The sequence below is a fragment of the Aspergillus fumigatus genome, chromosome 7 (assembly GCF_000002655.1).
Source record: "Aspergillus fumigatus Af293 chromosome 7, whole genome shotgun sequence".
NCBI lineage: Eukaryota > Fungi > Ascomycota > Eurotiomycetes > Eurotiales > Aspergillaceae > Aspergillus > Aspergillus fumigatus.
The window spans coordinates 419561-445703 of record NC_007200.1 but is presented as its reverse complement, the minus strand read 5'-3'; the positions used below and the strand labels follow the sequence as shown (position 1 = coordinate 445703).

Here is a 26143-nt window from a genome sequence, read left to right as displayed (position 1 = left end):
CAGCCAGTAAGTAAAGCAAATATCCAAATATGACAGGGGTAGGATAGATGGATCACGGTCCGCTCGAAATCCCATACGACGACGCTTCCCCATGTGCCCCCATATGCTGCGGGCCACGAAGCAGTAAAGGTTCTCGCTCTCGCTCCCGCTCCCAATCTCTAGCCGCTACACCCGTGTACTCTACAGCTATTGAGTCTGGCCGGGGTCGGCCCACCTGCTTACTCTGCACTATTGTGCGCTCTATCCTGCCATTGTCCACATCCACAACCGCGCCCTTACCGGCTATACCCTGCGCGCGTGAGGCATCTATCCGCTTGGCCTGCCACCAGACGAACCCCACCAGCGCGGCGCCAATCACGCCAGTCGAGGCCGTAAGCACGAGATTCACCGGGACGGGATCCCGGGCGAACAGCTTGAACGTCAGGGCGTCGAGGCCCGCCTGGAGGAAATTGCCGAGCCCCGCTAGACAGATGATCAGCCCGTAGACCTTGCCGAAGGTCTGGAAGCCGAAAACCTTGGCGGCGTAGTCGGAGACGGCGGTGTAGTAGAAGGGCCGGTAGATGACAAAGAGGGCGATGTTGGCGTAGCCGGCGGGGAGGCTGTGGGGAATGCAGCCGAGGATGCCGATGACGGTGGCGGTGGAGACGAGGATGAGGAGGACGTGTTGGGTTTTCAAGGTGTCGAGGATAGTGCCGATGAAGGGGACGGAGAGAAGGCCGCCAAGGGGGAGGAGGACGTCGAAGACGCTGTTTAGCTGTTTGGAGAGCGCTGGGGAGAGAAGGTAGTCATATTGGGCGCGGATAGAGGCGACGAAGTAGTTGATGCGCAGCATCTGGAGGACCGTGAAGAGCATGATGAGGACGAACCAGGGGGTAGCGATTTGTTGGATAGCGGAGCGGCCGTGGAGAGCGCCCCAGACGCCGCCGGCGGTGGTGTTGCGGGGTGGGGTTTTGCCGACGATGCGATCCTGCACTTCATCCGGAGGAGGAAGAGTGATTCGAGAGAACTCGTCGAGACCTGCGATGTCATTGATGCTGCTGTCGCCTAGGAGATCCTGAATCTTGCTGACGACGTCTTGGCGGTGCACGCGGCGGTCGTTGCGCTGACGTTCGCCTTCGGAGCGATTGTGGATACGCTCGTCGACGTGGTCATTAGCTTCATCAACGATGTACGCTTCTGCTTGTTGGACTAACTCGCCGGCCGTTTTGTAGGATGTGGCCGGCATGACGAGAAGTTGCGCGGCGAGGATGAAGGCGGGAACGATCAGATAAACCATGAAGAATTTGTGGCTGGTGAATGAGCCATTGGTGCGCTCGTTGGTGAGTCGGAAGATTAAAAATAAAGCGCTGGACGCATCAAATGCGCCTGTGAGCATGGACAGGATCAACCCAGAGCGAGTGGGGAATGTGTTGGACAGCTGGAATGACGAGATAAAGATGAAGGGACCTCCGAGCGATAGCAAGAGGTATCCAGGAATATATGCATCAAAGGGGAGATTGGCAGCGAAACTGAGTAGTAAGGCGCCGAAAGTCAGGCATATGCTGCTAATGATACCACAGACGCGAGGACCGTATTGATCTAGGATAGTGCCAACTGGTAAGGCGCAGACATTGGTCGCCACAGCGGCGATTGTGAACATGAGATTCAGGCTGTGTCGTGTCAGCTCGGTCAAGAGACAAATTTCATGGTGCATACCGCAGCTCCTGTCCGTAGCAGACTCCCCTGTTTTTAGAGAGCTCGTCACGCGAACACAGATTGTGATAGACCCCTTCACGAATCAAGACGGGTTTCAATGCCGCAAATCCGAACACAACTCCTGCTGCGAGGAAGCAATAGATGACCGCAACAATTACCTGGCCTAAGTATCTCATTAGTATCTCTCGCGTCGTGAACAAACAAGGTTTAACCGGATTCTTACAAATTCGTCGTGTACTACTGACTTCGAACGCCCCAGTGGTCTGCAATGGATAATCCTCATTCGGCAATCTTAAGGAGGCATGTTGTGGATCATATCTTCCATGGTCACCCTCCTCCAGTGGTTTTGGCTGGGTTTTTATTGTAGGAGTTTCAGGACCAGATGGGAGGACTTCAGGGGCAACTTCATCAGGGGTCTGAGTCCAACCGGGCCCAGCATATGGATTGAAATTTAAACGATAAGTGTACGTTGACTGGAAGGAGGATGAAAGTGAACTCTCAGGAAGGTCGACATTGCGCCCGTCCACAGAGTCAGAATCGCCATCCTCTTGGCCTTGTTGCTGTTGCTGCAGTGATCCTGGCCGAGTTTGGCCCCACGACTCAAGGTAAGAGACTCGATTTAGAGACATAGCTATACATTGCAGATGAGAAGCTGAACAGAAGCAGAGCTTAGGTTGGAGACGACATACCGTTGCCTTGATTAGATTTTACTTTAATCTAATACATACTAGCAGATCTGTAACCTTGATTATTGCCGGTCCAAAACTTGAAAAGGGCTGGCTGTACGGAGTAGTGTAGATCTTAGTAACTCGTTTGGGAGCAAATCAATGTGCGATTGAGGATAGAGTTCCAGGCATTGCCGGCCGGTGAGAGATGTATTTATGTTGCTTTCAAGACTAAGGTGGCCTCCAAGGCTCCGACAAGTATATATATTAAAGAGACTATTATCGCGATGGATGACGATTAGTACTTGGCAGCTTCTGCAGTACAGTAAGACTGGACCGAGTGACGTCGGAGGTAAACAGGACAGGGTCACCTGATTCCGTCCTTGGTTTCCCCCACTACAGCTGCGTCTGCTTCCTATCATGGTTATCACAACATAGTAAATGTCCTCTAGCTTATCTCCTAGTAATTAAGTCTACTAAATCAGAAGACACCAGTCATTGAAATCTTGGTCCGAAGCCGGAGATCTCCTCAGTGGGGTCGGTGGGCCCTCTCACCAAAAGATATACTCTGTACTATCATGTCCCTTATCGCTCCATCCAGCACGAAGACAGCTACGCCAGGATTCTGGTGGTCATGGGTCCAGAATAGGACTTTTGCGTCTCTAGGTCAACTTTGGCGATGTCGTCAAATAAGGACGACTGAAAATATCCGATGCTTAGCTCTTAATGACATCTCATAGTCCATTAAAGTATAGCGTAGCTTATCTGTGCAGAGCGCCCTGGCGAGCGACCCCTATCGGCTCCAGGGCTTCAGGGTCGACATGTTGAATTCAGAACGCCCGGCCCATCAGTAAATTGAATCCACTTTGGCGAATATGGTGATTTTACATGTTTGAGTATGTTGGCATCTGTCACAATGGTCAGACTGTAGAACTGCGCACCCTGCCGATAGATCATGGCTTTGGAGATGAGGCGTTACGCCGAGGATCTAGCTTTTTAGAGCAAAATTGCGTTTTCTCAAAAGTGGCTGTAATAGAGTCTTGAGTGAGTAGAAGACGAGCCGGATCCCGAAGCTCCCAACTGTCCTCGTACATGTACATTTGCATGTACGGTGACGAAGCCCCACCAGATTCGATGAGCATGCGATGTCAACAAAGACGGTCCTTGCAGGTCATGGAACTACGATAAGTCGGGTCGCCAGCATGCAGGCACCACAACCAGTTGACACGTACGGGACATGGTGTGGATTTCGGTCTCAAGTAAAGCAGCCAACCATGCTACAACCAACTTGCTTTCTGTACTCTGTAAATGGCCATCGTTCTGTTGACTCACACTTGTGGATTGGTTGCCGGCCACGGATTCGATCGGCATCCCGGCTGAGTCCTGTCAGCGTGTCCAACATACTTTGTCCAGACTTCAGTGCGACCCAGCATTCTTAAACGCCTCATAAGTGACCTCCAGAAGAATGCGATGCTGAGGGTCCATGCTCTCTGCCTCCGCTGCTGCCATTGAGAAGAAGGGCGCATCGAAGCGGCAATGCCCTCTTTCAGGAAGTGTCCTTCCTTAATGATCTGCGGAGACTCTCGGCGTCTGATTGCCACGGGATATTAAATGCACTTACTGATCCATTCCGATCGGCTGATGGATGATAGTGTGCGTCGACGTTGAAGCGATCCGCTTGGATGCGAGATTTAGCTGATCTCGCATTGGTAAGAACATCCCAAAAGCCGCTGGCTGAGTTCGCCTCGCCAGAGAACCGCCACTTCATGCCAACAATTGCAAGGGGCTCCAGCTTGTCGCTCATCGTGGTCATCTCATGACCGCTGAAGCTAAACGAAGTCTCTTGTACGTTCCTCAAATTGAACAATTCTCAAATCATATGGAAGCCAAGAACAAGACGACTGAACAGTGGTCTAGCCTCTCTGCTCTAAGTGCTGCTTGCTTCGCACATCGTTAATTCGATATTCAAGCATTCCTGAGACATCGGGGTGTTCCAGGATTGGCTTTTCCATTGCCAACACACGGGGTGTTGTAATAACGCTGAATGATTAGCATCTCGGCATAGACTACGGTCCCTCCGACTGGCCTCTTGACCAGACTGACCTTCGTTCTCAGTAGGTACGATAGAGATGTGGTACAGATGGACAAATATTGGACTTTACGCACTGACACCTCTTCCTGGACCAAAACGCCGTGCCAGGCTCCGGCGGAGGCTTTACTCTTGAGGGATGCCTCAACAACGCTCTAGTGCTCAGTGTCTAGAGGGGCGGTCACAGATGCTTATTCTTCGTAAGACAGTTTGCAGAAGAGCCGTGGAAGGAGTTAAACCTCAAAGTTTCAGGTCAAACAACAGCATGACTGACTAGGCTATTTGAAGTGCAGATGGTACTATCAGTGAGATTTTATGTTCCACTTGTCATCTTCTGTTCTTTCCTTGTATTGGTCTCTCTCCTCGGCCCCCGACACACACATACCTTTTGCCGGTCCACATCTCAGAGGGCCATCAACAAAAACAAAATCATGAGTTTCGCCAATCAGACTGCAGATATTCGATATCTGCTTCTCAAATATCACGCAGACGTCCCCCCTACTAAGTACGATTCATCGCAAGCCGATGCCGCAGGCACGGAATGTACATAAGAAGAGGCAGCAGAGATGGCAGGCTTACAAGGATGGAGGCCGAGAACCTTCATACTGATCTGCTCCGAGTACCTCTCGCTGACAATGAAGGCTGGTGCAAAGAGACAAACTTCTTGAAAGTATAACTCAGGCAGAATCACCTCCTGCATGCTTTTTTCGGAAATGGTCTCAATCAGAAGCAGCAGAGATATTCAGCCGCTGACGAACCACGAGACCACATGGAGTCCAATGCCATTTAATCCTTCTGATAAAGTGGCCGAAGCGGATATTCCGTACGCCATTATCAGGCCCTGAGCCTACAGTGAAGCATGCTGATGTTGTGGAGGCCATTCCTCTTTGCTCAGCTTAGCTGATTGATATGTTTGTGATGTCAAATTTCAAGACCAAGCCACATATGGACTCAAAGACAGCCTATCCTGAGGACAACGATAGGTAAAGCAATTGCTCATATTATCCAAAGGGGCCTATAGGCTAAGAGGGTGGATTCCGGCGACGCGCATCCATCACCACTTCGCCCACTAGGCCACAGATTTGCTTACTTATCTTTCGACGTGCTGGCTTACCTGGGTGAGAGGCTGATAGCAACGCAAAACTAGTTCATTAGCCTCATCAAGGATACCGAGTATCCATTTTGCTCATCAACTGCCGAACGAAAGTTTGGCCCGGCAAAGTCAGTTGCGAACGAAAACTGAATACGGAATTGATCGACAATCTTGCCGAAGATCCCCATATACTCGGAAACCCTCAAAACTGTAGTTTTCATCTACACCCTCTAGTGCAAATCGAAGTGGACGTCGTCACAAATGGTCGCCTCAAAAGAAAAAGCTAGTAGTCCGTTATCTGTAGTGTAAGGGGTAGCGGCTCAAATCTCGCCATTGAGGCTTCCAACGGCTTTTCGATGTGGAAACCGGGATGAACTGCTTGGTTCTGCTTGTAAGCGATTGCGAAGTCATCAACTTTGCGTTTGTGATGATAAAAGACATGGTGCCAATGGAAATATCACGTGGGTGTCATGTGAATCATGTCTGTTTGCAGGTCCTATTGCTTTTAGCATTACCGGAGCGTCAACATCACAACATCACCTGAGAACTATGATTATTTTCTTGCCTGAGAAGGCCACAATTGGAGGTTCTCCATTCGACTAGCCGCTATAGTCTGGCTAGAAATGGAGCCTCGATTCGAAACACAAACCCAATTATGAAACCAAAAGACGCACGGGCTCGGGCTACTCAGCACGGTGCTGTCGAACCTCCTCCTTCCTCTCGCCCGATCATCTGAGACATTGGTGGCGGAGAGCCTGTTTCAGACTCGTCACAGAGTCGACTTATACTCGACTCTTCGCATAGTCACTTCTTCTCCTGCTTTGAATCGGAATGAGCGTTCAACAACAACTCGAGGACGGGATCAGTACTCAATCACGTGACATCTGGTTATAAGAATGGAGGTGCGTTTGTCAAGCCCATCGCACGAAGACACAATCATTCCTAACGTAGACTTGGCGTGAAAGGGTTTTATCAATCTCACCGGATTATTAACGGATGAAATGGAGCTATCGCATAGTAAGGCAGATATCTGCCGAATAGGAGCTGGACTCATCTCGTCTTAAAGGGCCGATTCCTCGTTTTAGCCTTAAAAGGTGTTGTCGTCCGAACCAATATCCAGTCGTGGACCCCCACGACTAGCGGGAATGATGTACATCGGTAGAGTCCAGATCAAAGGATATTTGACACTAGGTTCTATTTCACGAAGACTGTGGGGCCACTGATACTACCTCGATGGCAAACCAAGGTTCGCTGTGGAGGAGTCAGGGATGAATAGTCTACTCGGCCGACCAAAGGGGTTCCCCTGAAGGTTGAAGAATGGAGTAACCATACAGAGGCTCGGAAAGTGAATCAGCACAAGTACCGAGACTCTGCCTTCGCTTACTTTGAGCCTAATTGCACCGTTGAGGAGGATGGGGTCCTCCCTAATAATAGGCTTGGGAGGATTTTCTCGTTTCGGCAGTGATCAGAGGCGGTCATGTCAAGCGCCATGCGCTTGTCGGAGAGAACGCCATCGGCTCTGCAGCGCTCCAATCCGGCCTTGAAGCTTGAGTAGGTCGCTATTCCGGTTGGAGAAGGAGACTGTTAGGCTGTAGCAGTCTGGACGTTCTTCATGGACTTCATCACACACTACTACTGGGATCTTTGGAACGACGTGGTAGGAAAGTCACTTAGCCTAACAACATCCCTGTGTCTGCCTTTGCAATCTGTGAAAGACAGCCATGCTTCCTCGTTTCTTTAAATCAGTTTCACTTGCTAGGCCAACCTGTGCACTGCATTTTTTCTCCCTCATTCGACGTTGACCCGCAGAGTATCTTGGTCAGCACGATCCGCTTTGCACAAACCAACAGGCCACTCAGGCTTTATTCGACCATTCATCGGCATCATCACTTGTTCTCGCTAGGGTGGCCGGCCTCTAGCCGCGTTTTAGTGCTTCTCTCTTCTTTCTCGCATTATTTTGCTTTCCTTCCAATCTTACTTTCTTTACTACGCCTTTCTCACCTCACAGATCGGTTCAGACACCGGTAGATGTTTCCATCTCATCCATGGCTGTTATAGTTGCCTGTCGATGACCATCCTCAGGACAACGTGATGAGGGGATGGTCAGTCAATGCTCCTTGTATCCTGTCTCTTGATGCCTTTGCTTGTCAGTCGCACTATTTTGGCTTGGCCGTCGCTAACATGGTGCGATGTCTTTTAAAGTCTCACTTGTCGCCAGCGCCATCTGAAATGTAAATATCACTATTGCTCTCGAACTTCACAACTAGCCTAAGAGGTTCAGATATCTGACAGCAAACTTTAGGTGATAAAACTGGTACGGAATGTCTGCGTTGTCAGCGATCAGGGCGGAAGTGTATCCCAGCACCAACAAAACCGGAGGAGGTCACTTTCCGACACGGTCAGAACCCATCTCTGAGGCCAAAAGGTCCCCCTCGCTATGGAGAGAGTGACTTGACCTTCCCTGACGACCAGGTTTGGGTCAAAACGCCCCCGGAAGGTACGTCCAAGCTGAAGCTTCCATGATTCTCGGGTTTGAAACGAAGAATAGGCCAGCACTAACACTGACGGGGTGTCTTACAATCATTCAGTCGATTTCGAAGACGAGACCGACCGCACGGCTGCTGATTATCATGTTATTCCGGTAGAGATGCCAACGTCCTCCCTTGAGGCGGTGCCTGAAGGTCGATCTTCGACTGGTGCCGCATTCTCTTCGTCGGCGATCGTCAACGCTGTGAACCCTTCTCCTTCCCCAAGTATTCCGCGCTGGTCGGGGATTGCAGGACAATTTACTCCCAATGTGACCGATTCTCTTCTACCCCCAAACGCTCTAGTCAGCCGCCAGAAATTGGCCAGTCTCAATGAGGCCTTCCTTCTACGACATTTCCGAAACTCTTTGGGTGCATGGGTACTGTCCTATTCTCTCAATTTCGTGAACCATCTGGCTGACTACAGTTCTAGCTGGACGTGAGCGACCATGAAACGCATTTCTCGGTAGACGTGGTGGAACGGGCACCCTCCTGTCCACTCCTTCTCAATGCGTGCTTGGCAATAGCGGCTCGCCATCTCTCCCACACAAAAAATTCAGTGCCCCCGAATGTCGCAGATGAATATCACGAAAGGTGTATCGCGATCCTTCTACCCGCTCTAGAGAACAGAAACTTCGGCATCAGCATCGAGGTTGTTCTCGCTTCAACAGTGATATTACGCTTCTTTGAGCAGATTTCTTGTGCGTGTGAAGGATAAACGAGAAATTACATGAACCGGATCACTAATGTATTGGCACACCTATACAGCTCACGCTCCCTCCACCGATCAGCAGCGGCACCTCCTAGCCGGTTCGGTTTATTTCAGCTCTCAGGTCGACTGTGCAGTCTCTGGAGGTCTTGCAGAGGCATCGTTTTGGGTTTTTTTGATGCAGGATATTCAGTTTGCACTTTCGCACCATAATCCCCTACGGTTGACGCTCAGCCCCTTTGGACAAAGCCTTTGCCAAATGTGGGAGAGCAAGAATCCCCTAGCCGAACGAGATTGGACGCATAGGGCTACGTGGCTTCTAGCTGAGACAATCAATTATTGCTATGGTGCGAATCACCAAATGCGTTTAGACACGGTTGATGGTGTCGAATTGAAAAGAAAAATCCGAATATGGGAGTTGGAGAAGCCGAACACTTTCCAACCATTACATTTCTCGCATGCCGATCCGCATAGTCACCGGCCGTTTCCCATCATATGGTATACGACACCTTTACACGGTAAGCTCAAGACTTGTCAGCTCCATGAGAGATTGACGTCCGGAGCTGATTGTTACATCGAGCGTAGCTACCGCGATACAGCATATTTGTATGGCAAAGGCTTTACTACTGGAGCATGAACTACACACGATGCATGCTGGCAACCCACCAGACCATATCGCGAGGAGGATCAAGGTCTGTTTTCAACAGGTCACCTAATTAAGCAGAATTGCTGACACCCAGCAGGATGATATCCTGATGAATCTCTGGATCATCTTCGGTATTGCACTTTCAACAGAAGACGACCCATCAGTACGCATCATGGCCTGTCATGCGCTCTGTGCCTGTAAGCCTGCTCAGTGGAGAACGTTCGGAAGAGTTTCCTGGCCGTAACGAGCCGCTAATTCCCTTTAGGCAGTTCATGGATCCTCGATCCTCTGGCACAGAATTGCCTCCTTACTCTCCTTCGCAAAACAGAGGAGGAAAACGGTTGGCCGTGGGCATTTGAGGTGCAAAAACTTAGCCACGACTGGGGTTTCACCGCAACTTGACGGGGAACGTGATGTCTCTGGGAGTTTTCTCGTTCCCATCTTCATACCCAGTACTTGATCGACATAAACAGGCCGCTCGATCTACCACAGAATGCGCAAATTTTCCCTGAACCCGTCCAAATTAGCGTCCCCTTTCTGGTTGCCCAACCTACAATCTTAAACCTACAAACTTTCTTTCCGTTTCGGAGTAACCCCCTACAATGCTTCAAGGCTCTCCACATGATCTACGCCCAAGGCGGTAATGCACCACATGCCGCCCGCAACGACGATTCGACGCACCATGTTGTTGGCCGCAATAATTTCCTCTTCAGGATAAGATGACAAGAATTGCGTCATATTAAGCGGGCCCATGTCCTAACTCTTCTGGGCAATAGATTGCTCCCCATGTGGGGCTCCTATGTGGGAGTTCTTCACCGTGTTCATACTGCATACTGCACTTATTCTTGAACATTAAAAAATCCCGGTTCCGGAACATAACATCTGCAAAGGAGTGCGCAAAACAGAAGACAGTGACGCGAGGTAAATCATTGAAGATTCTTGTGCGCTAGTTGCTAAGAGCAAGGAGGAAAATGCCCTGGATATATCATATAGCTGGCCTAAGATATAAACAAATCGAAAAGATCGTCATACATAGATGACAGTACGCTGGAAAAAACAGTAACCAAGAACAGAGGATAGCTATAAACCTGTTCCATTACTTTGTCACTGAATAACGGCTGTAAAATCTCAATATCAATAATACCCCATTCCGACATCAGCGGGTAGTGGAAGGTTCAACAGCCCATCTGTCAGCAGGTGCTCCAGCGCAAACATATTCCCCGAGTCGAACCCAACCTGTATTCCTAACTCTGGCACAAAGAATCCCTGGTTCATCGGAGACATCATCATAATGCCCCCGTCAGGGTAAGACGACATATCCTGGTAATTCGAGTTGAAAGGCGAGTAAAACTGGCGCGATTGGGCTTGCTGTTGAGCCTGGGTTGTCGCGGATGAGAGAGAGACGGACGGGTACTGAGTCCAAGGGTCGGAGTCGGTAGCAGTGCTAGACGGGACGGTTTGCGCGGTCAAATCGGAGGATGGTGTCTGGGTGATGGGTTCGGCTGAGGACTGGGAGGCGTAACTTGGTTGGTGGTGCGAGGAAGGATGGGCTGTAGCGGAGCGGCTGTTGGCAACTTCGCTGAGGAGGTGGAGGGGGGTTTGACCCTGTTTGAGATGTCAGTTTGATTCTGATTATAGCGAGTCTCGTGAGATCAGAAGGGTCACGGAGGCAGAATCGTACCGATTGGGTCTTGTCTCCGTCGTGAGACTCTGACAGATCCACCGTGGTACAAGTGACTGGCCCTCCGCCAAATGCTTCTCTCAGTGCTCGGTTATGGTCTTTGCGCTTGACGAACCAACTCCGAAGCATGGCGAGAACCACAGAGAATTTGCCCGGTGTTCGTCCCCCAGGAAGCTCTCCTGCTGCGGCGTAGTGGTCAATCACTTTGTTGAGGTAGTATTCAACCTTGAGACTGGATGGATCAATGACCTGTCCTATTTGGCTCCCGGGAAATGAAACGACAGAATAAAGCTTGATGAGGGAGACTGCAGCAAATGATACTCTTGCGAGGCAGACGGTTGGTAAGGAGATCAGGTCCTTGATATCAACGGAACAAGTGGTATCTAGCACTTGATGGATGGATGTCAAACAGACGCTTAGTGCATGCATATAAGCGGCGTTGGTATAGTCTTCTTTCTTCCGGTCGTCACCGGTCTCCATCAACATAGAGTTTTCGTATATGTAAAGATTCACGATGTGCTCTGACTGTTTCATGATAGCTGTACGTTGGTCAGTTAAGCTGGGTAATGTACATCGCGGCCATCGGACTTACGAGTATAGATTTCCATTGGAGTTTCCCTCTTCCACTGTTCCAGTTGCTTTTCAAACACCTTCACCGTGTATTGAACCTTCGGGTCCGTGAAGGGCACATAGACGGTATCATCCGAGGACAACTGGGAATTGATATCTTCAGTCATGTGGGCAAGTCTCGCCCACTGTATCACTGCTTTATCTGAAGGCAATGCATCGGGGGAGTTTTCCAGAATCGACACGCATTCGTCCATATATGGCTGCCATCGGACGAGCAGCACACGCCTTAGAGAAACAGCAACTCTGCCAGAAGGTCAGCAAGCATACTAAGATGATCGCCGTGACAGGAAGGCTTACTGGACAGCCATGAAATAACAACCAAGCCAAGTTCGTCGCGTCTCCGGGGAATCAAGATTCATTGACGGCGGCTTCTTCATAACCATATCCTTGAACATCGGTAAAGGCTTGTTTCGAACCAACAACTTCCTGTTCATCCCCAGATCCATCGCCAAAGTGACGGCCATGTGAGTCAATTGGTAAAATTTCAGCTTCTCAAAGTGGTCAGGTGGAGTGTACCAGTTGCAGGAGACTAACAAAGCCTGCACCAGGTCAAAGGACTTTTCACCCCTAACCACGATTCGATCTGCGACAGTCTTGTAGAAGTCTTCCAGCAACGCGAGCTGAGCATCGGGCTGTATGGCGCCGATAGAGACCGCGATAATAGCGTGAAGGAGCGCCGGTTTGGATTTTCGAACATCGCTCATCGTCGTGCCCGCAGGGAATACCACAAACGGCATCTGAGGCGCCATATGAGTCACGAATCTATTGAAAGCCTCCGAAGCTACCGTGAGGCTGACGAGTCCTCGGTCGATTATATCGACAGGCTCGGAAATCCCCGGGTCCGCTTTCGAAGCAGACTCTGAGCGCGACCATGGACCACGCCATTGTCTTGAAGGCGCGTTCTCCCTCGTTTGCTCCTTGAGAGGGCTCTGCCCGGGAGGGTACACTGCTGTAGACGCGGGTTCCCTCGGTTCCTTGATCTCCCCACTGGAATGCCTTTTGCTGCCCGCCAGATCTACGGGAGGACTCAAATATGTCGACCCATTCGACGCAGCCTGTCCGCCTCCAAGCCACCGTCTCCCCTGATGTTCCTCCCGCGGTTCGACCGCAAGTCTCATTGGCGGGAGTAAGTCCTGACCCTGCGACGCCTGCAGACTGGCCGTCAACGCATCAATTTTCCTCTCCAGCTCCGCAACCCGACTATCTGTCTTCTTCTGACGCTTGCGAGTCGGCGCTGTCACGACACACGACCTCCCAGCTTTGGCACACCGTTTGCACGATCCGTTCGGATTGCTCGGGTCCGGCTCGCATCGAACTTTGAGCTGTCTGCATGCTTCGCAAGCGCGAGGCCGCTTCGGATCCCCGTATGGATCGTTAGGGTCGGTCGATGCGTTTCCACGCACCGGCCCGCTGGGATGATACCCATGAGGCGAGGTCGACTGCGTATTCGATGCAGCGTAGTGGTTGTGGCTACCTGAGGCAGAGGACGCGGAGTGTACTAGCTCACTTGGAGAGAGGTGGGACGACGGCGGGTCTGGGTAGTCACCGGGAGGATGCGTCGAAGGAGCGGTAGTAGGAGTGCATTCTCCTTGTCTTGATGCAGTAGCTGGAACGTATGTGTGGCTGGTCTGCGCTCCTTCCGAAGCATTCTTGTCACGACCGATACGTAGACGCGGATCGATGTCCATCGCTTGCGGGGCGGCGAGTGTAAGCAAGCGCGGACTCTGCGGATGCCCATGGCATTGTCAGCAAGTAGCTCTGCATCGTTGTCTCGGAAATAATGCGCGCAGAGTCAGAGTCATCCAGTGGACGTTAAGCAAAGAACGATTGGCTCAGCTTACCTGGGATAATTTGTATCGGATAAATAATAGCTGCAATCGGAGTGTCGAGTCGAGCTTCCTTGCAGATAGTCGGGAAAACGGTCAGTCGGGCCACCGATGACCGATCAGTGGGGATCAGTCGGGGAGATGGAGATCACGATCCAGCCGTTCGCAGTATCAATCTAAGCATTTGCTCCAAGCTTATAGGAGGTAAAATATATTGGCAAGAAGGAGATAGTGTCGTGTCGTTAGATGGAAAGGACCCTGTAGTAGGACGTTAGCTTGATGGTCGTTGGATGGAGCAGGTCTGCCCAAGGTTAACTAACTAACATAATCAGATGTTGTTGATTTGTCACGATTCGGGACGCATCCCAAGTTAACTGCCTTTCGCCTCTTCCACCTTCTATGCACGCAGTATTTCCAAAACCATCACTTGCATCCTCCATAAACCAGCCTATCTGCTATCTTGATCCCGATTTTCATACATATTGAGTGATCCAATTTTTGAGGGGAAGCTAGCGGCTGATCGTCCAAAAAAGGTATCCATATCCTAGTAGCAAATACGTGATAGGGATATATATATATATGAGAGGAGTCTCCACAGAACGATGAACGCCAAAGCTTGATCATCCAATATCAATAAACACTCGAAGCAAAATTAAACCTGACATCTCAACATAAGAAACGCTAGCTCTATGAATTGAAAACGACAATATCCACCAGATAGCCATGCTGCTGAGTATAGAAATCGTAAGATGATCGTTATCGATGCTATACCAGAGAGCATCGACTCCAAAAATATGCGGGACTGTAATGGAAAGTCGTGCGCAGGTAGGATGCAGGTAGGATGCGCGGCGTACTTGGCGGATCTTTATGCCACCTTGTGCACAGGACACTCCTTCTTGCGCTCAAACCATTCTACTATGCACCTCTTGTGAAACTTGCACAGACACTCCAGGCGTACCAGTGGCTGACCGACCTCGTAGTCTTCCATACAGATCGTGCATTCTTGCACGGCGCCATCCTGTCCTAGGCAATCCTTCTCCGTAGCAGTGAATGCAAGCATGCGAACTGGAACAGGAGACGCAGCTACTGGACTCCCTCCTCGAGACGTCGACCGCGTGCCACGGCCATGGCTCTCGATGCACTCACGGATATGTGCTTCCCGGGCATCCTCGTTACCATTCTCCCCCAGCGGTGGAAGTTCGTCGCTACATATGGGACAAATATCGCTCTCGTCAACATGATGCCGCGCTGGATAAGAGACACGCCGGTGAGAATCATGATCATCACTAGTTGTACTGAACGATCCCCCAGTAGATACACTCGTCCCTTCAGGTGCCGGTGGAGGTAAATGGCGGTGTGCCCGAAAGTAGCCTAGGTAGGGTCGCGCCGACGAGCTAACATGTCGGCCAGAATACTGCGAACCGGGCAATGACCCATATCGCATTGGTCTTTCTTGTAAGCTGGAACTGAACACGCCGCCTAGAGCACCGCCCAAGCCTGTGTAACCATTCGAGCTTATTGATCGCCGATTCAATCGTGAAGAAGAAGACTCAGTCTGGAAAGACGAGATCGTGTCAGTGTTTGACAGTCGGTCTCTCAAATTAACAAAACTTACGAATGCATCATAAGGAAACTGTCTCGTAGACGTCGACATGGAGTGATAAGACCGGTGTCGACCTTGGCTCGGTGAACCTCTGCCCCAGTTCGTCCCTTGCTCACCACCTCCTCGAACCGCAGGGTAACCCCGAAGCGGTTCCGGGTTCGGGTCTGGCACACACGGGTTGCAGAGTCGTACCTCCTCGCCACCGCCGAGAGCTGGATTGATCGCCACCGGCGATTGCGATGTATCGTCCCCATCTACATTGATGACCTGAGCTGCCCGCGGGGGTATCAGATTAACTGCAGGCGAGCGATTCGACTCCGGAGGACGGACGATAAACTGCCTAGGTATCGTAATCCGATGAGGAGAACAAGCAGCACAAACAACTCGTCCACACTTCCGACAGTGATGCTTCCTGTACCAGAAACTGAACGTTGTTCCGCATATCGGGCAGTTCGTGACCTCCGAATCAGGTTGCCATCGGGGCCGTATATACTCCACATATCCATTGGCGCCCTGCGACCAGGAGGTTCGACGCATATTGTCCGGTCTTTCAGGCAACGGCTGCGGTGGCGAAGATGATAGTTCGATAGGTGTAGCAAACGAGGAACCAGGAACTGCAGGACTCGCCGCGGCATGTGAAGATGCAGGCTGGATAGACCTGCTATCCACTGCCACCCGGCTACTCGATCCTGCTTCCATCATCCCGTGGGACCCTGTGCGATGCGGCCACCCATCCCCCTCGGGATTGATCAGCCTCCTCTTCCGGTCCGATCCAGAGAGTGCTGACCGTCGCTGTTCCGACCGTCTATCAAAAGCAGCGCCAGCACTAGATGTTCTCAATGTTTCTGAGCTAGCATGAGACCTAGGGCCAGCGTCGGTGGGACCAGGGATGGAGAATGAAGCGTGTGGAGCTGCGGGTGTAGAGGAAGCGGAGGAAGCGGCACTCGACGACGACGATGGCATGAGCCTTGGAAATGTGGAGGAATAGGTCCTCAAGCTTGGACTCCCTGCAGTTGAAGAGGAGACCAGTCTCCGCCGTTTGGATGACGGTCCGTCATCGACTGTGTGGCGTGGAAATTCCAGGATGGGTGCGGGGAGCTGTGCGGTAGCTGACGATGCGGATTGGCGTAGAGATAGTGGACTGATCGAGTTACTTTCAATGTGTCGTATATATTCGACAAGGAGAGAGATATAAAGAGAAGAATGGCAACTTCGTTATCCATGCGATGCGAGGAGGCTGCGAGGATGTGATGGTGCCCGGACGTGAATGACGGACTACCAGGGGTCTCGTGACAGTAAGCCAGCAACTGCGAGACAACAGATAGGACAATAACACCAAGATTGAGTCAAACCATCAGACAAAAGATTCCAAGGTCATCTGTAGCAACCAGCAGAGATAAAAAGGGTGCACGAAGCACAAAAGTAGAGATAAGACTTGGTTCGGAAGACAACGCGGACGTGCCTAAACACTCCAACCCGAGAATTCGCCGCGGGGCTCCTCACAAACTTACAAACGGCGGCGAGACTGGGATATTGCTGCATTTGCATATATGCTTGACCTCAATGCTGCTAGATGTTATTATGGCATGATCATGTCGGATACCTGACCGTGAAAATTTCATGGAATTGATGGATGGATAAATGGATGATCAAGGAGAATGATTGTTGCTCTCATACAGGTGGTGGTGTCAGCCGATCCTCAGTGTGGCGATAGAAGAGTGCTGTAATTGTTTGGAGTTGTAGCGTGACCCATCACTTCGTTGTCTTGAGGTTTAAATTAGTCGACCGACGACATCGCTAACAGTAATCAGGAGCTTGGGAAACAATCGGGACCAATTATCAAAGTAGATCCACAAGCCTCATGTTACCTTCAATATAGTTAAAATAAACTATTGCCTAGGATGTCATACAGGAAAAGAAACCCCCAAATGTACAATCGTGTGAACCCTCAGTTGCACTGGGCCTCGATAAATCACACGCGAGAGACTTGAAACAGAATTACACTGGTCTAATAAGATGCCCTGGTAGCTTCGTCGTATGTCGAGGCACCGTCAAATAAGCTGGGAAAAAGGTCAAATTTCGCTAAATGCCGCTATCCTCAAGGCGATGCGCAACGAGAAAACGAAAAAGAGAAAGAACCAGAAACGATCCGGTAGTATATCACAAACGCCGATACGTATTATTTTTCGAAGGGAAGAGAGTTGCGAAATGGGGACGAGGGCGCAGTAGAAAGGAGATTCGTGAGTCGGATGTCGAAGGTGGGTGACATTAAAATTGACCATTTAGTGCACTCCTCCATGAGGAGCTTCATCCACTAATTCAGCTGCACGTCCTGCAAAGGTGGGCTCGTCCGGACTGGCCTGGTGTATGTAATCCGAGGTTCGGTGCTGAGCAACATAACCCACGCTCGATGGACGTTCAGGTTTATCATTGCCATCATGACCGACTCGGTGACTAGATGATCTCGACCCAATCGTGGAAGCAATTGAGAGATTCCGATCCCGAGAAGGTGAGCTGTTGGCGCTGAATGGCAGGCGACCGGCCCCGGAAGACGGCTGAAGTTGACTAGTTGGAAAGTGCGTGGTGTCGCGCTGGAGTTCAGGTGTAGAAATACCCGTCGAGGCGGTTTCCTCAACCACGGGTAGGGACTGAGAATTCTCCAGTTCAAATGCATTGACAGAGTCCCGCCTTGTCACAGAGGGCGCTAAAGAGCTACGCCGCGACCCCAGCCGGCTAGGAAGCTCGATAGCACCGCCGATGTCAAGTTGTGGGAGGCTGATCGAAGGCTGCTTAGTCGGCGAATTGGCGTCGTCTCCAGAGTCAGATTCCTCCACATCGTTCTCCGCAGCCTGGCGTATATGATCAGGCGATGGCTGCTCCTCGGGCTCATCCCTGTAGGGCTCATTGAAACCATCTCCCTCGCGGAAGAGGCCGGGGGGAGGAGCTCTCGTGCTGCGGACGACTTCAAATCCCTTGCCTTTCTCCTTTGTTTTTCCCCTGAAGAGATTACGAAAGAAACCTGTAGCAGAGGAAACCGGGCCCGTAGGATCTGCAGGGCCGGTCTTCAACTTTCTTGTCCCAGATTGGGAAAGTGGAGGCCCTCGCACTCGGTAGTAGAAGTCTACTTCACGGACGGCATAGTCCTTCCGGGACGGTCTTGAATCATCGTAGTCAAGATCGTCCTTGGGTGCCGGGATATACGCAGGCACAGGCGTACCCCTTCCGGAGACTGAGGGACCCTCGATGAGGTCGTCGTCCATATCGCCCAAGTTACCCGACCTTGAAACTGTGTGGGAGACTGTCCTGCCATTCTCAAAAGATGTACCTCGTTCGTTATTCCTACGGGGCCGAGGTGGTCTATAATAGGGGTCATGTGGTTGCATGGCGTAGATCAGACCGCTCTTGGGTGAGTTGCTTCCTGTCGTCTGGTAGCCAGCACCCTGAAAACCTCCAAGGGTAGTAGGAGTATACAATCCACTGCTGTTGGCACGACTATGCGTTCCTCCATGTGCACTTCCTGATTCGAAAATTCCACTGGCCCTACCGTCACTTGCGGTTGCCCTGTTCAAGAGCAAGCTGCCTGAAAGGCTCCTTGGTCTTGATCCGTCAAATTGCGCGGACATTCGATCGTCCGTGTGCGCAAGCATGGCAGCGTCGGAGGCCATGCTTTGACGTGTCCCCGCAGCATCGCGTCTCGGTAGACGCCGTGAGAGTTGGCGCATACCGAACACCTTGACGAGTCCTCCGCGGGTGGCACCACCCTCGTAACCGCCAGCGCCAGCGAGTCGAGCTATCACTTCGATCAAAGTCTGTAGTGCGTTTAGGAAAAATCCAAAGACAAGTACCAAAGCGTGGAGGAGGAGTATGATGTATCCAATCCACCCGCGCGCGGCCTGCGATACTCCAAGAGAAGGGACGAAAACGACGCTGAGAAGTATCGTGAGGAATCTCACGATGGCGAAACAAGCATGATAAAGGTTCATGGACGTGGGATGTGGAAATGGTCGGAAGGCCACGAGGGTGAGAACATATACAACTTCACAGATGGCGAGGAGAACTATCTGGGCTATGCCGGATGGCTGAAGAGCACCAATAGCGACACCCCGAGCAAAAGTAATGAAGATTGGTACTGCCGCAAATGCTGCGGCATCGTCGCAGAAAGTATTGTAGAGAGGTCCATACAATAGCACCGTTGGTAGGTCGTCGAAAAGGTGTGACTTGGGGCGCGTGCTCACGATCAATCTGACGGTCCAAATGGAAAACACCAATAATGCGACAATAACCACAACAGCGAGCGCCACAGAGTATGCTGGGGAGTCGGCCGCAATCACCAGCTGGAAGAAGGATAATGACACCACGGGGAGGAACAGAAAGTTAAAAACTATCCGAATCACATTTCCCACGGTGAACGGCATATTTTTCGAACGAAGATCCTCCTCCGGGATATTCGCCAGTTCGTGGTGAAGCCAACGGAAAGCGAACGCAAGCTGGATCAAAGCGGTGACTATGCCCAGGATCACGAGCAACCAGATCATCATCCCAGGCCATATGTCACTGGCTGTGGACATGCCGACATATTGCTCCAACCTCTCAAGCCCATAGGTGGCATTGACGGCATAAACCCCATCGATTACAGGACCTCGCCCCTGTCCTGAATGGACAAAGCTCTGGTTGAACATAAGCGTGGACCAGGCCACCTGGCTGATTACTGGCTGATAGTATCCAGGGTAATTCAATGAGAGCGCACCCGTCAAGACCGCGAACTGTATATACTGCATGCAGTCCCCAAAACCCGGCGTCACAAGCCGCAGAACATCCTCGTCCCGGCCATAATTGCTTGTCCAGTGGAAGAAATTAGTCGTGCCCCATGGGCTGTACATTGCTGCAGATATTGTGGCGATTCCGACCAGCACAAGGATGACAAGGGGGACGTAGGCTAGAGTGTTCTTCAAAGAAGTTCCAAGATCCGGTGTGATATCCACAGTTATACATCCGAGCGCTGTAGCTGCTGCGTCGCCCGATTTGATTCTGAAAGTTGACGACAGGGTGGAAAAACGGTAGGCCGATTGCATGTCGTGCTGGATCGAGAAAGCGCGCAGCGCGGATAGGTTAGACCTGTAGTAAAACTCAAGTCAGTAAAAGCAAAACACACACAGAACAGAAGAGGTGATGTTATGCGTCGAGGCGCTCAATAAGGGGGCCAGGACTCACGCATTCGCGTAAAAGACGGGTCCCAAAGGGCAAGGACCCCCTTGGATGACGGCATCGCAGAACCTGGAGGGTTCGTTATATGGGGAGAAGCTGACTACATCCACTTCGGTCAGAAGAGTACTATATTTGTTGTTGGCAGTGTTGAGATCAACAATCTTCCCGACAGTATCGTTGGGATTCGACCACCGGGGATCATCGGGGGATGGGTAGGACGATGACCGATCGGCAGTTCCAGACACATTGCCATATATCGTGACGTTGAGAGTATAAAGAGGGTCCTGAAGATCGAAAACGACTGACACGTCCAATGGAACAAACTGCAGTTGTAAAGGATCAGACTTGATGATGGACGCATCTAAACAATTTTCGAAGTTAAGTAATGCAGCGCGAGCGGACGATATGAGCGTCAATAACGACACCATCAACAAGCCCGCTATGCCATGGTTTGTAGATCTCAGAATGTGCCATCGCCGCCGTCGTCGAGATGTTCCCAGGAGCCGGTCCTGAGACGGACGGTCCCTACTGGATAAGTTCTCTGCGCGTTGGAGAGACATAAACGTAGGACTCCAGATGTCATGCCGGTCCGCATCGTTACCTGCACACATCACGACCAGTTCGTGCAATTGGGATGACCTCCTCGGGGAGGTCAGCCCCCTCGTCCGCGATATCAATCCACGATGTCGAAGCAGTACCCAGACGCGCCCCCGGATGATATATGCCCACCGACTATGTCCTCATCAAAGACTTTGTTGAGGTCAGTCAGGATGGGAACGCGCTCTGGCGGAGGGAAGAAGGCAATTGAGGGTTGGCAATTATCCAAAAGAGCCAATAAACGTCATTCAGCAATGGGTGGTGAGTTGCCTACGGAGAGCTGGGACACTTCGTTTTCTCCCCAGGCTGGATACTGTCCAATCTTGTTCGCTGTTTTGGGGAATCAACCGTGGCTTTGGAGGGGATAGCGCGGGGACGGAGAGGGGAGACGAATAAGTTCGAACAGCCAGAACGTAAACACGGAGAGTATCGGCTGGCTATTGACAAGGCAAGAGTAGCGATTGACAAAAAACATGAAAAGAAAAAAAAAAAAGTTGGAATGCGAGCCCTGACGTTGGGTACTGAGTAAGAGCTGGTCCAGTCTGGACCTATTGGCGGCTGACTGCGCCATGTTTGCTGACTTTGTTAGGTCGGCTTTGGGGTGGATCGTAAGAGGTGGCATTCTAATCTTGGAAACAAAAGACAGCCACCGTTTTGCCAACCAGATTAGGGAGAGTCGGAGAGCTTTCCCTATTAACCACATACTCTGACACAGGAACACAGGATAGGAGAGAGAAGACCTGCGGGCACCAACTCTGGCACTTCTAACACCAATGGCAACAATGGCTATTGTTGACCAGCAGATGCGCTCGACACCACCTGCTAAACCTTGATATTCTACTGGACAAACAGCTACTGAAACCGTCTCAGCCGTGTTCTTCTCTTAACATCACCATTACCACACTATTATCAAAGCATATTCATAATGGTACAGGTAGCTTCGTAAAAGATCTTATAATCGTATGCTTGTAGGAATATAAACATCGGTTCTTCGGAAATAGATTCTGATGAAGCGCACGTTAGATAGATTCTCGATTTTCCAGCTAAGGCGTAATACATAGTTTCACAGCCGTCATATAACTCTGTCTCTTGTAACGCGTCGCACATAATACTTTGGACACCCTTTTATTTTTATCTGCAGCTCTGATGTTTGCGGACTGTGGTCAAATGAATTTTCTGCTCAGGGAATTCTCAGCAACATATGCAGTGGTAGGCAGCCCTCATTATGTACTGTTGTTATTCTTGAATTACTGCCCATTTGATGGTTTTCCCCTTCGTGAGATTTGTGCGATTCTAGAGGGCGTCCTAATACCCATTTGAGTGCCATGTTGAAGGGACACCACCATCAACGAGGATCTCGAATGGCACAGCATCTGCTGTGCTGAAGTCTTTCGTATTCCTGCAATCCAGCTGGACGGAACCCCATTTGGGAGTCCAGGAATACTTATTGTTCGATCCCCTGCTTGAAGTAGGTTTCCAAAATGCTGATATCGTTTTCACGTGCCCCTCCTTGCATCCACAGGTCTTACCATGGATATATATAGATGTCGATGCAGTGTGTAAGGGGAAATGTTGGTATATTGTGTCCTGGATTACATCATGAGCAAAGGAGCACCCTCGGTCTCCTGAAAGTCTGATAGCTTTGATGAGACACAATGACCGCCAGTTCCCGAATAGTTCTCAACTCACTTGAGTTCTGTATGAGCATCTGATTCATTTCGTCCAACCAGTCAGACTGATTACTGTAGACTTGGTTCTCCAGCAGTGGCTCCTTTGTATGTGGGACTCAAGAACGTGTGCTCTGTGTACGTCATTATCATCGGGCAAGTTCATGCATGTTATGATAATTTGCTGGGGAAATTCAAGGCGTACTGGGCAGTGGACTGCCCGGAAAATTGTCGTCCTTGCAACATAAGTGATGATAATGGCCGAAGTTCATGAAGATGTTGATAGGCTTCCGTAAAACGCGTACAAAAATCAGGCGCTCCACCGCAAACAGAGAATCCTCGTATGCGGTCAGCTTCTTGAACTGTATCTATGTGTGAAGGATCACTGTCGACTTGCAGGAAGTACATCATCTTGGCTCATGCACAGGAACAACATGGGAGTCTGGCAACGAAATCGATGTTGGACCAGTTGAACGCGTGTTGCAATTCCTGCGTCAGAAGTTCAGCTCAAATCTCTTTGGTTTAAATCTCGATTCTCATCTCCTCATTGGGAGATTTTGTGATAAACGGGAAAGTGATTTGAAGATCACGTCCTGCATAAGAGATCATGGTGAAACGTTGAATGGTATCGTCGAAGTCAGCAAATTATTCTTTCACTGATCGGAAGAGTAGTGATCTCAGGCCATTGAGTCTGATTCTTGGTTTTCTCAAAAGACCCTTAAAATATTATTCAATTGAACCTGAGATAGCGAACACGTCTAGCGAGTTAGACAATTTGAGGTAGATGAGACACTGACTGATCCGTATTGTCCCTCCGATTTCATGTCAGGGAGATGAGGGCGAGTTATGGCAGTTGGCCAACTACCCCCATGAACACATGCAAATATAATATTTGCAGGAGTGGCATGGACTTTGAAACTGATCTCAAATGCAGGTTTTTTAAGTGCTATCCACAACTTACAGCATTTTCTAGTAGCGCTTATATTGTTCTCACCTCCTCGACTTTTCTTGTGCTTCATTGACGGGCAAGAAAAGGTCACAGCTCAAAGGCCGAGAGGTCAATGCTATCATTGTATCAATTCACCTATCAAATCGGCAAATCCTCCTGATCTACCTAGGTACGAGCTTTGATCTAGAGATCTGCACGTGGCAGCGGAGATATATTCGTAGAGCCTACGAAACTTCAAAGAAAATCATCTCAGAATTTACTTTTGATGACCAGGACTTATTGCGGGGGAGAACAATCGTAGAGAGCGAGCTCTGCCATATCACGCTTCGCCAGTCAACAGTGTTCCGAAATGATTCGAGGAAAATGCCGATTCTTGCAAAAATATGAATAAATACTGGAACGTCTCGTTCTACGGAGACCACCTGGCGGTTCTCGCCATTAGCTAAGACACATTGAGCATTCCTAGGGTTAGCAAAACTGAGCTTGACGCCTGGCTAAAAGTTGACTGACCATAACTGGACGTATTGAAGGAGAAATTAGCTACATAAAGTCTTCGGCTTGTGATTTGGTATGCTCGACTGTCCCCGAGACAATGTCTTGAATATTGAACTTGGCTAAAGTACCTCTATACTACCGCTACTTCGGGAAATCCGGCACTCGACAACTTACCGTCCACGGCGGTCGGAGGTTGGCATAAGCACGAGAACCCAAATAGTATAAAAGCGGATACTGTATAGCGGGATCCTCAAGCAGAAAGTCCCTTAAATAGATCATAGTTAAGAGAACTTTTACAATGTTAGGGCTGACAATTCAGCTGAATTTAGGCACAGACTTAATTGTAACTGGCATGGTGCTATCTCGGTCTGGGCTAGTGGTTGCGTTGGTCTCAGCTAGACAGTCTAAGGATTGTCAACCTGTCACTCTTGCGAAAACTAGGATTTGAGAAATATTAGTCTGATAGTCAGTGTAAATGCAGGATTCCTAGCTTTACCGCAGCAAGACTCGGGCCTATTGCGAGCGAATAATGCTGCATTCCGAGGAGAGTTGACATTCTCAAACGATGCAGCTTATCAAATCTAGTAATATATCTCGTTGGCGACGTCGTTTTAAAGCGCAATACCTCTTACTACTGCTGTCTGGAAGATAACGGAATTACCACCACGTGAGAGGAAGAAAAGCAGCAAGTTATAGTAGGCGATCCAGCAATAGTTACTCCTTAGTTGACGTGTCTTCAGTATACACGCTACAGCTGACGCGGAATAAGATCATTTCACCGACATGCTTCATGAAGATCACAGCATGTGCATCAATGCCGATCATTATTGAACCAGGGAGGGTCGAAGAAGACTGCTAAACTGTCCACAATAATAATTGGGAAATATAATAGCCCTGTACAGTAGATACACATGGCGTGCAGCCTGCAGAGAATAGTTTGAAGTTGTAAGACACCTCAGAAACACTAGCGAAAGCCGAGATAAACTCAAGCCTAGCAAATAATCGCCAGCTCCTCGGCTAAAGTTTACCTCTCTACGGAGTGTTTATCCAAGATTCATAGCTGAGTATTCAAGTGTTGTCTCCATGCATTGTTCAACCGATCTTTGGAAGTGTGCCTGGAGATCCAAGAATGATAAGAGCTTGGGAATCATGTCAGTGGCGCTTTGGTACCTCCGAGCGTTAGTGACCCCCCCCCGTTTACCCCTTAGCGTGGTAGCATCGGGGGGTTGGTGGCTTTCTCCAAAACACGGCTCAAGGATCGAGGATCATAGGGTGATTGGCAACGACCCACGAGCAGCCACCAGAAAAAGCCTAGGGTATTGCGGGGCCCAGTTCCAATGGGACTAGTGGCGTTTCAAGAGGAAGGTTTGAGCTCTTTTAACAGCGAATGTGCTGGTGGGGACATCCCAGAGATCATTTTGATTGGCCTTGGTCACATAACTATGTCTCTGTGATCCTTGGAGAGCCAGGGGAGTCCCAGACATAATCCTATGATAGGGTATACGCAGTAGTTAGCAAATGGCGTGAAGTACTTTTTATGGCTTGCTCCTTCGAGAGTTCAAATAAATTAGATAATACTATCTATGGAGAATTTCGCTCCAGTCCTCATGACCATTTAGTAGCCTCTATTTATGGAGTCCGTGGCTGACTATCTTATGAATCTGTTTGATTCGTTGTCGCTGTTATCTTGCCTTGCGTGTTGTGCAATGGTATCAATGTCTGAGTCTACCGTCTGATCAATGGTTCTAAACTTTGTTGCGCTGTTATCGAATATGGTCTATGAGCAGGCCTTTCCGCCGGTAAATGAGAAAATTTTAGATATTATTCATGATTGATTCTTTCAGTCCTTCAGTTGAAGTAGAGTGCATCCACGTACGGAGTAGTACCGCTGGGGCGCATTGCGGAGAAACACAGGTACCCGTCCTCGGTTGACGACACCAAGCGCTCAAGGGAGTGGTACCATGTCAAGTGGACTACTGTTGTGACAATAATCCTTCCTCCTGTTATCTGGCTTGTCTTTTATCTTCTTTTCTTTCCCTTCTTTCTTCCCCCCTATCTTTTAGATCTC

At 50.0% G+C, this 26143-nt stretch overlaps 6 protein-coding genes across 6 annotated transcripts; 1 reads left to right on the top strand and 5 right to left on the bottom strand.

The window, feature by feature from the left end:
• Window positions 1–52: 52 nt before the first annotated feature.
• Window positions 53–2665, bottom strand: AFUA_7G01670 (putative MFS transporter Fmp42; the record flags this gene model as incomplete). The annotated part of the gene is made up of 4 exons (XM_741672.2): window positions 2385–2665; window positions 1919–2326; window positions 1696–1858; window positions 53–1649 (listed from the first exon to the last, which is right to left on the bottom strand). Exons 2-4 carry the CDS (start codon window positions 2322–2324, stop codon window positions 53–55), a joined length of 2166 nt encoding a protein of 721 aa, XP_746765.2. The 5' UTR covers window positions 2325–2326; window positions 2385–2665.
• An 874-nt stretch (window positions 2666–3539) lies between these two features.
• On the bottom strand, window positions 3540–4173 carry AFUA_7G01660 (putative polyketide synthase; the record flags this gene model as incomplete). Its single annotated transcript, XM_741673.2, has 4 exons — window positions 3540–3637; window positions 3717–3743; window positions 3787–3931; window positions 3982–4173. 4 exons carry the CDS (start codon window positions 4171–4173, stop codon window positions 3540–3542), a joined length of 462 nt encoding a protein of 153 aa, XP_746766.2.
• Window positions 4174–7017: 2844 nt separating this feature from the next.
• On the top strand, window positions 7018–9824 carry AFUA_7G01650 (Zn(II)2Cys6 transcription factor; the record flags this gene model as incomplete). Its single annotated transcript, XM_741674.3, has 9 exons — window positions 7018–7644; window positions 7745–7773; window positions 7845–8039; window positions 8131–8447; window positions 8501–8768; window positions 8836–9294; window positions 9362–9468; window positions 9520–9619; window positions 9688–9824. Exons 1-9 carry the CDS (start codon window positions 7634–7636, stop codon window positions 9822–9824), a joined length of 1623 nt encoding a protein of 540 aa, XP_746767.2. The 5' UTR covers window positions 7018–7633.
• A 732-nt stretch (window positions 9825–10556) lies between these two features.
• On the bottom strand, window positions 10557–13908 carry AFUA_7G01640 (putative C6 transcription factor (War1); the record flags this gene model as incomplete). The annotated part of the gene is made up of 5 exons (XM_741675.2): window positions 13575–13908; window positions 12031–13491; window positions 11696–11976; window positions 11104–11642; window positions 10557–11027 (listed from the first exon to the last, which is right to left on the bottom strand). The coding sequence occupies exons 2-5, from the start codon at window positions 13419–13421 to the stop codon at window positions 10557–10559; spliced, it is 2682 nt and encodes an 893-aa protein (XP_746768.1). The 5' UTR covers window positions 13422–13491; window positions 13575–13908.
• A 4-nt stretch (window positions 13909–13912) lies between these two features.
• Window positions 13913–16125, bottom strand: AFUA_7G01620 (phosphatidylinositol-3-phosphate-binding ubiquitin-protein ligase; the record flags this gene model as incomplete). Its single annotated transcript, XM_001481371.2, has 1 exon — window positions 13913–16125. The coding sequence occupies one exon, from the start codon at window positions 16123–16125 to the stop codon at window positions 14425–14427; it is 1701 nt and encodes a 566-aa protein (XP_001481421.1). The 3' UTR covers window positions 13913–14424.
• Window positions 16126–17444: 1319 nt separating this feature from the next.
• On the bottom strand, window positions 17445–20927 carry AFUA_7G01610 (uncharacterized protein; the record flags this gene model as incomplete). Its single annotated transcript, XM_741678.1, has 2 exons — window positions 17445–20277; window positions 20374–20927. The coding sequence occupies 2 exons, from the start codon at window positions 20925–20927 to the stop codon at window positions 17445–17447; spliced, it is 3387 nt and encodes a 1128-aa protein (XP_746771.1).
• Window positions 20928–26143: the final 5216 nt, after the last annotated feature.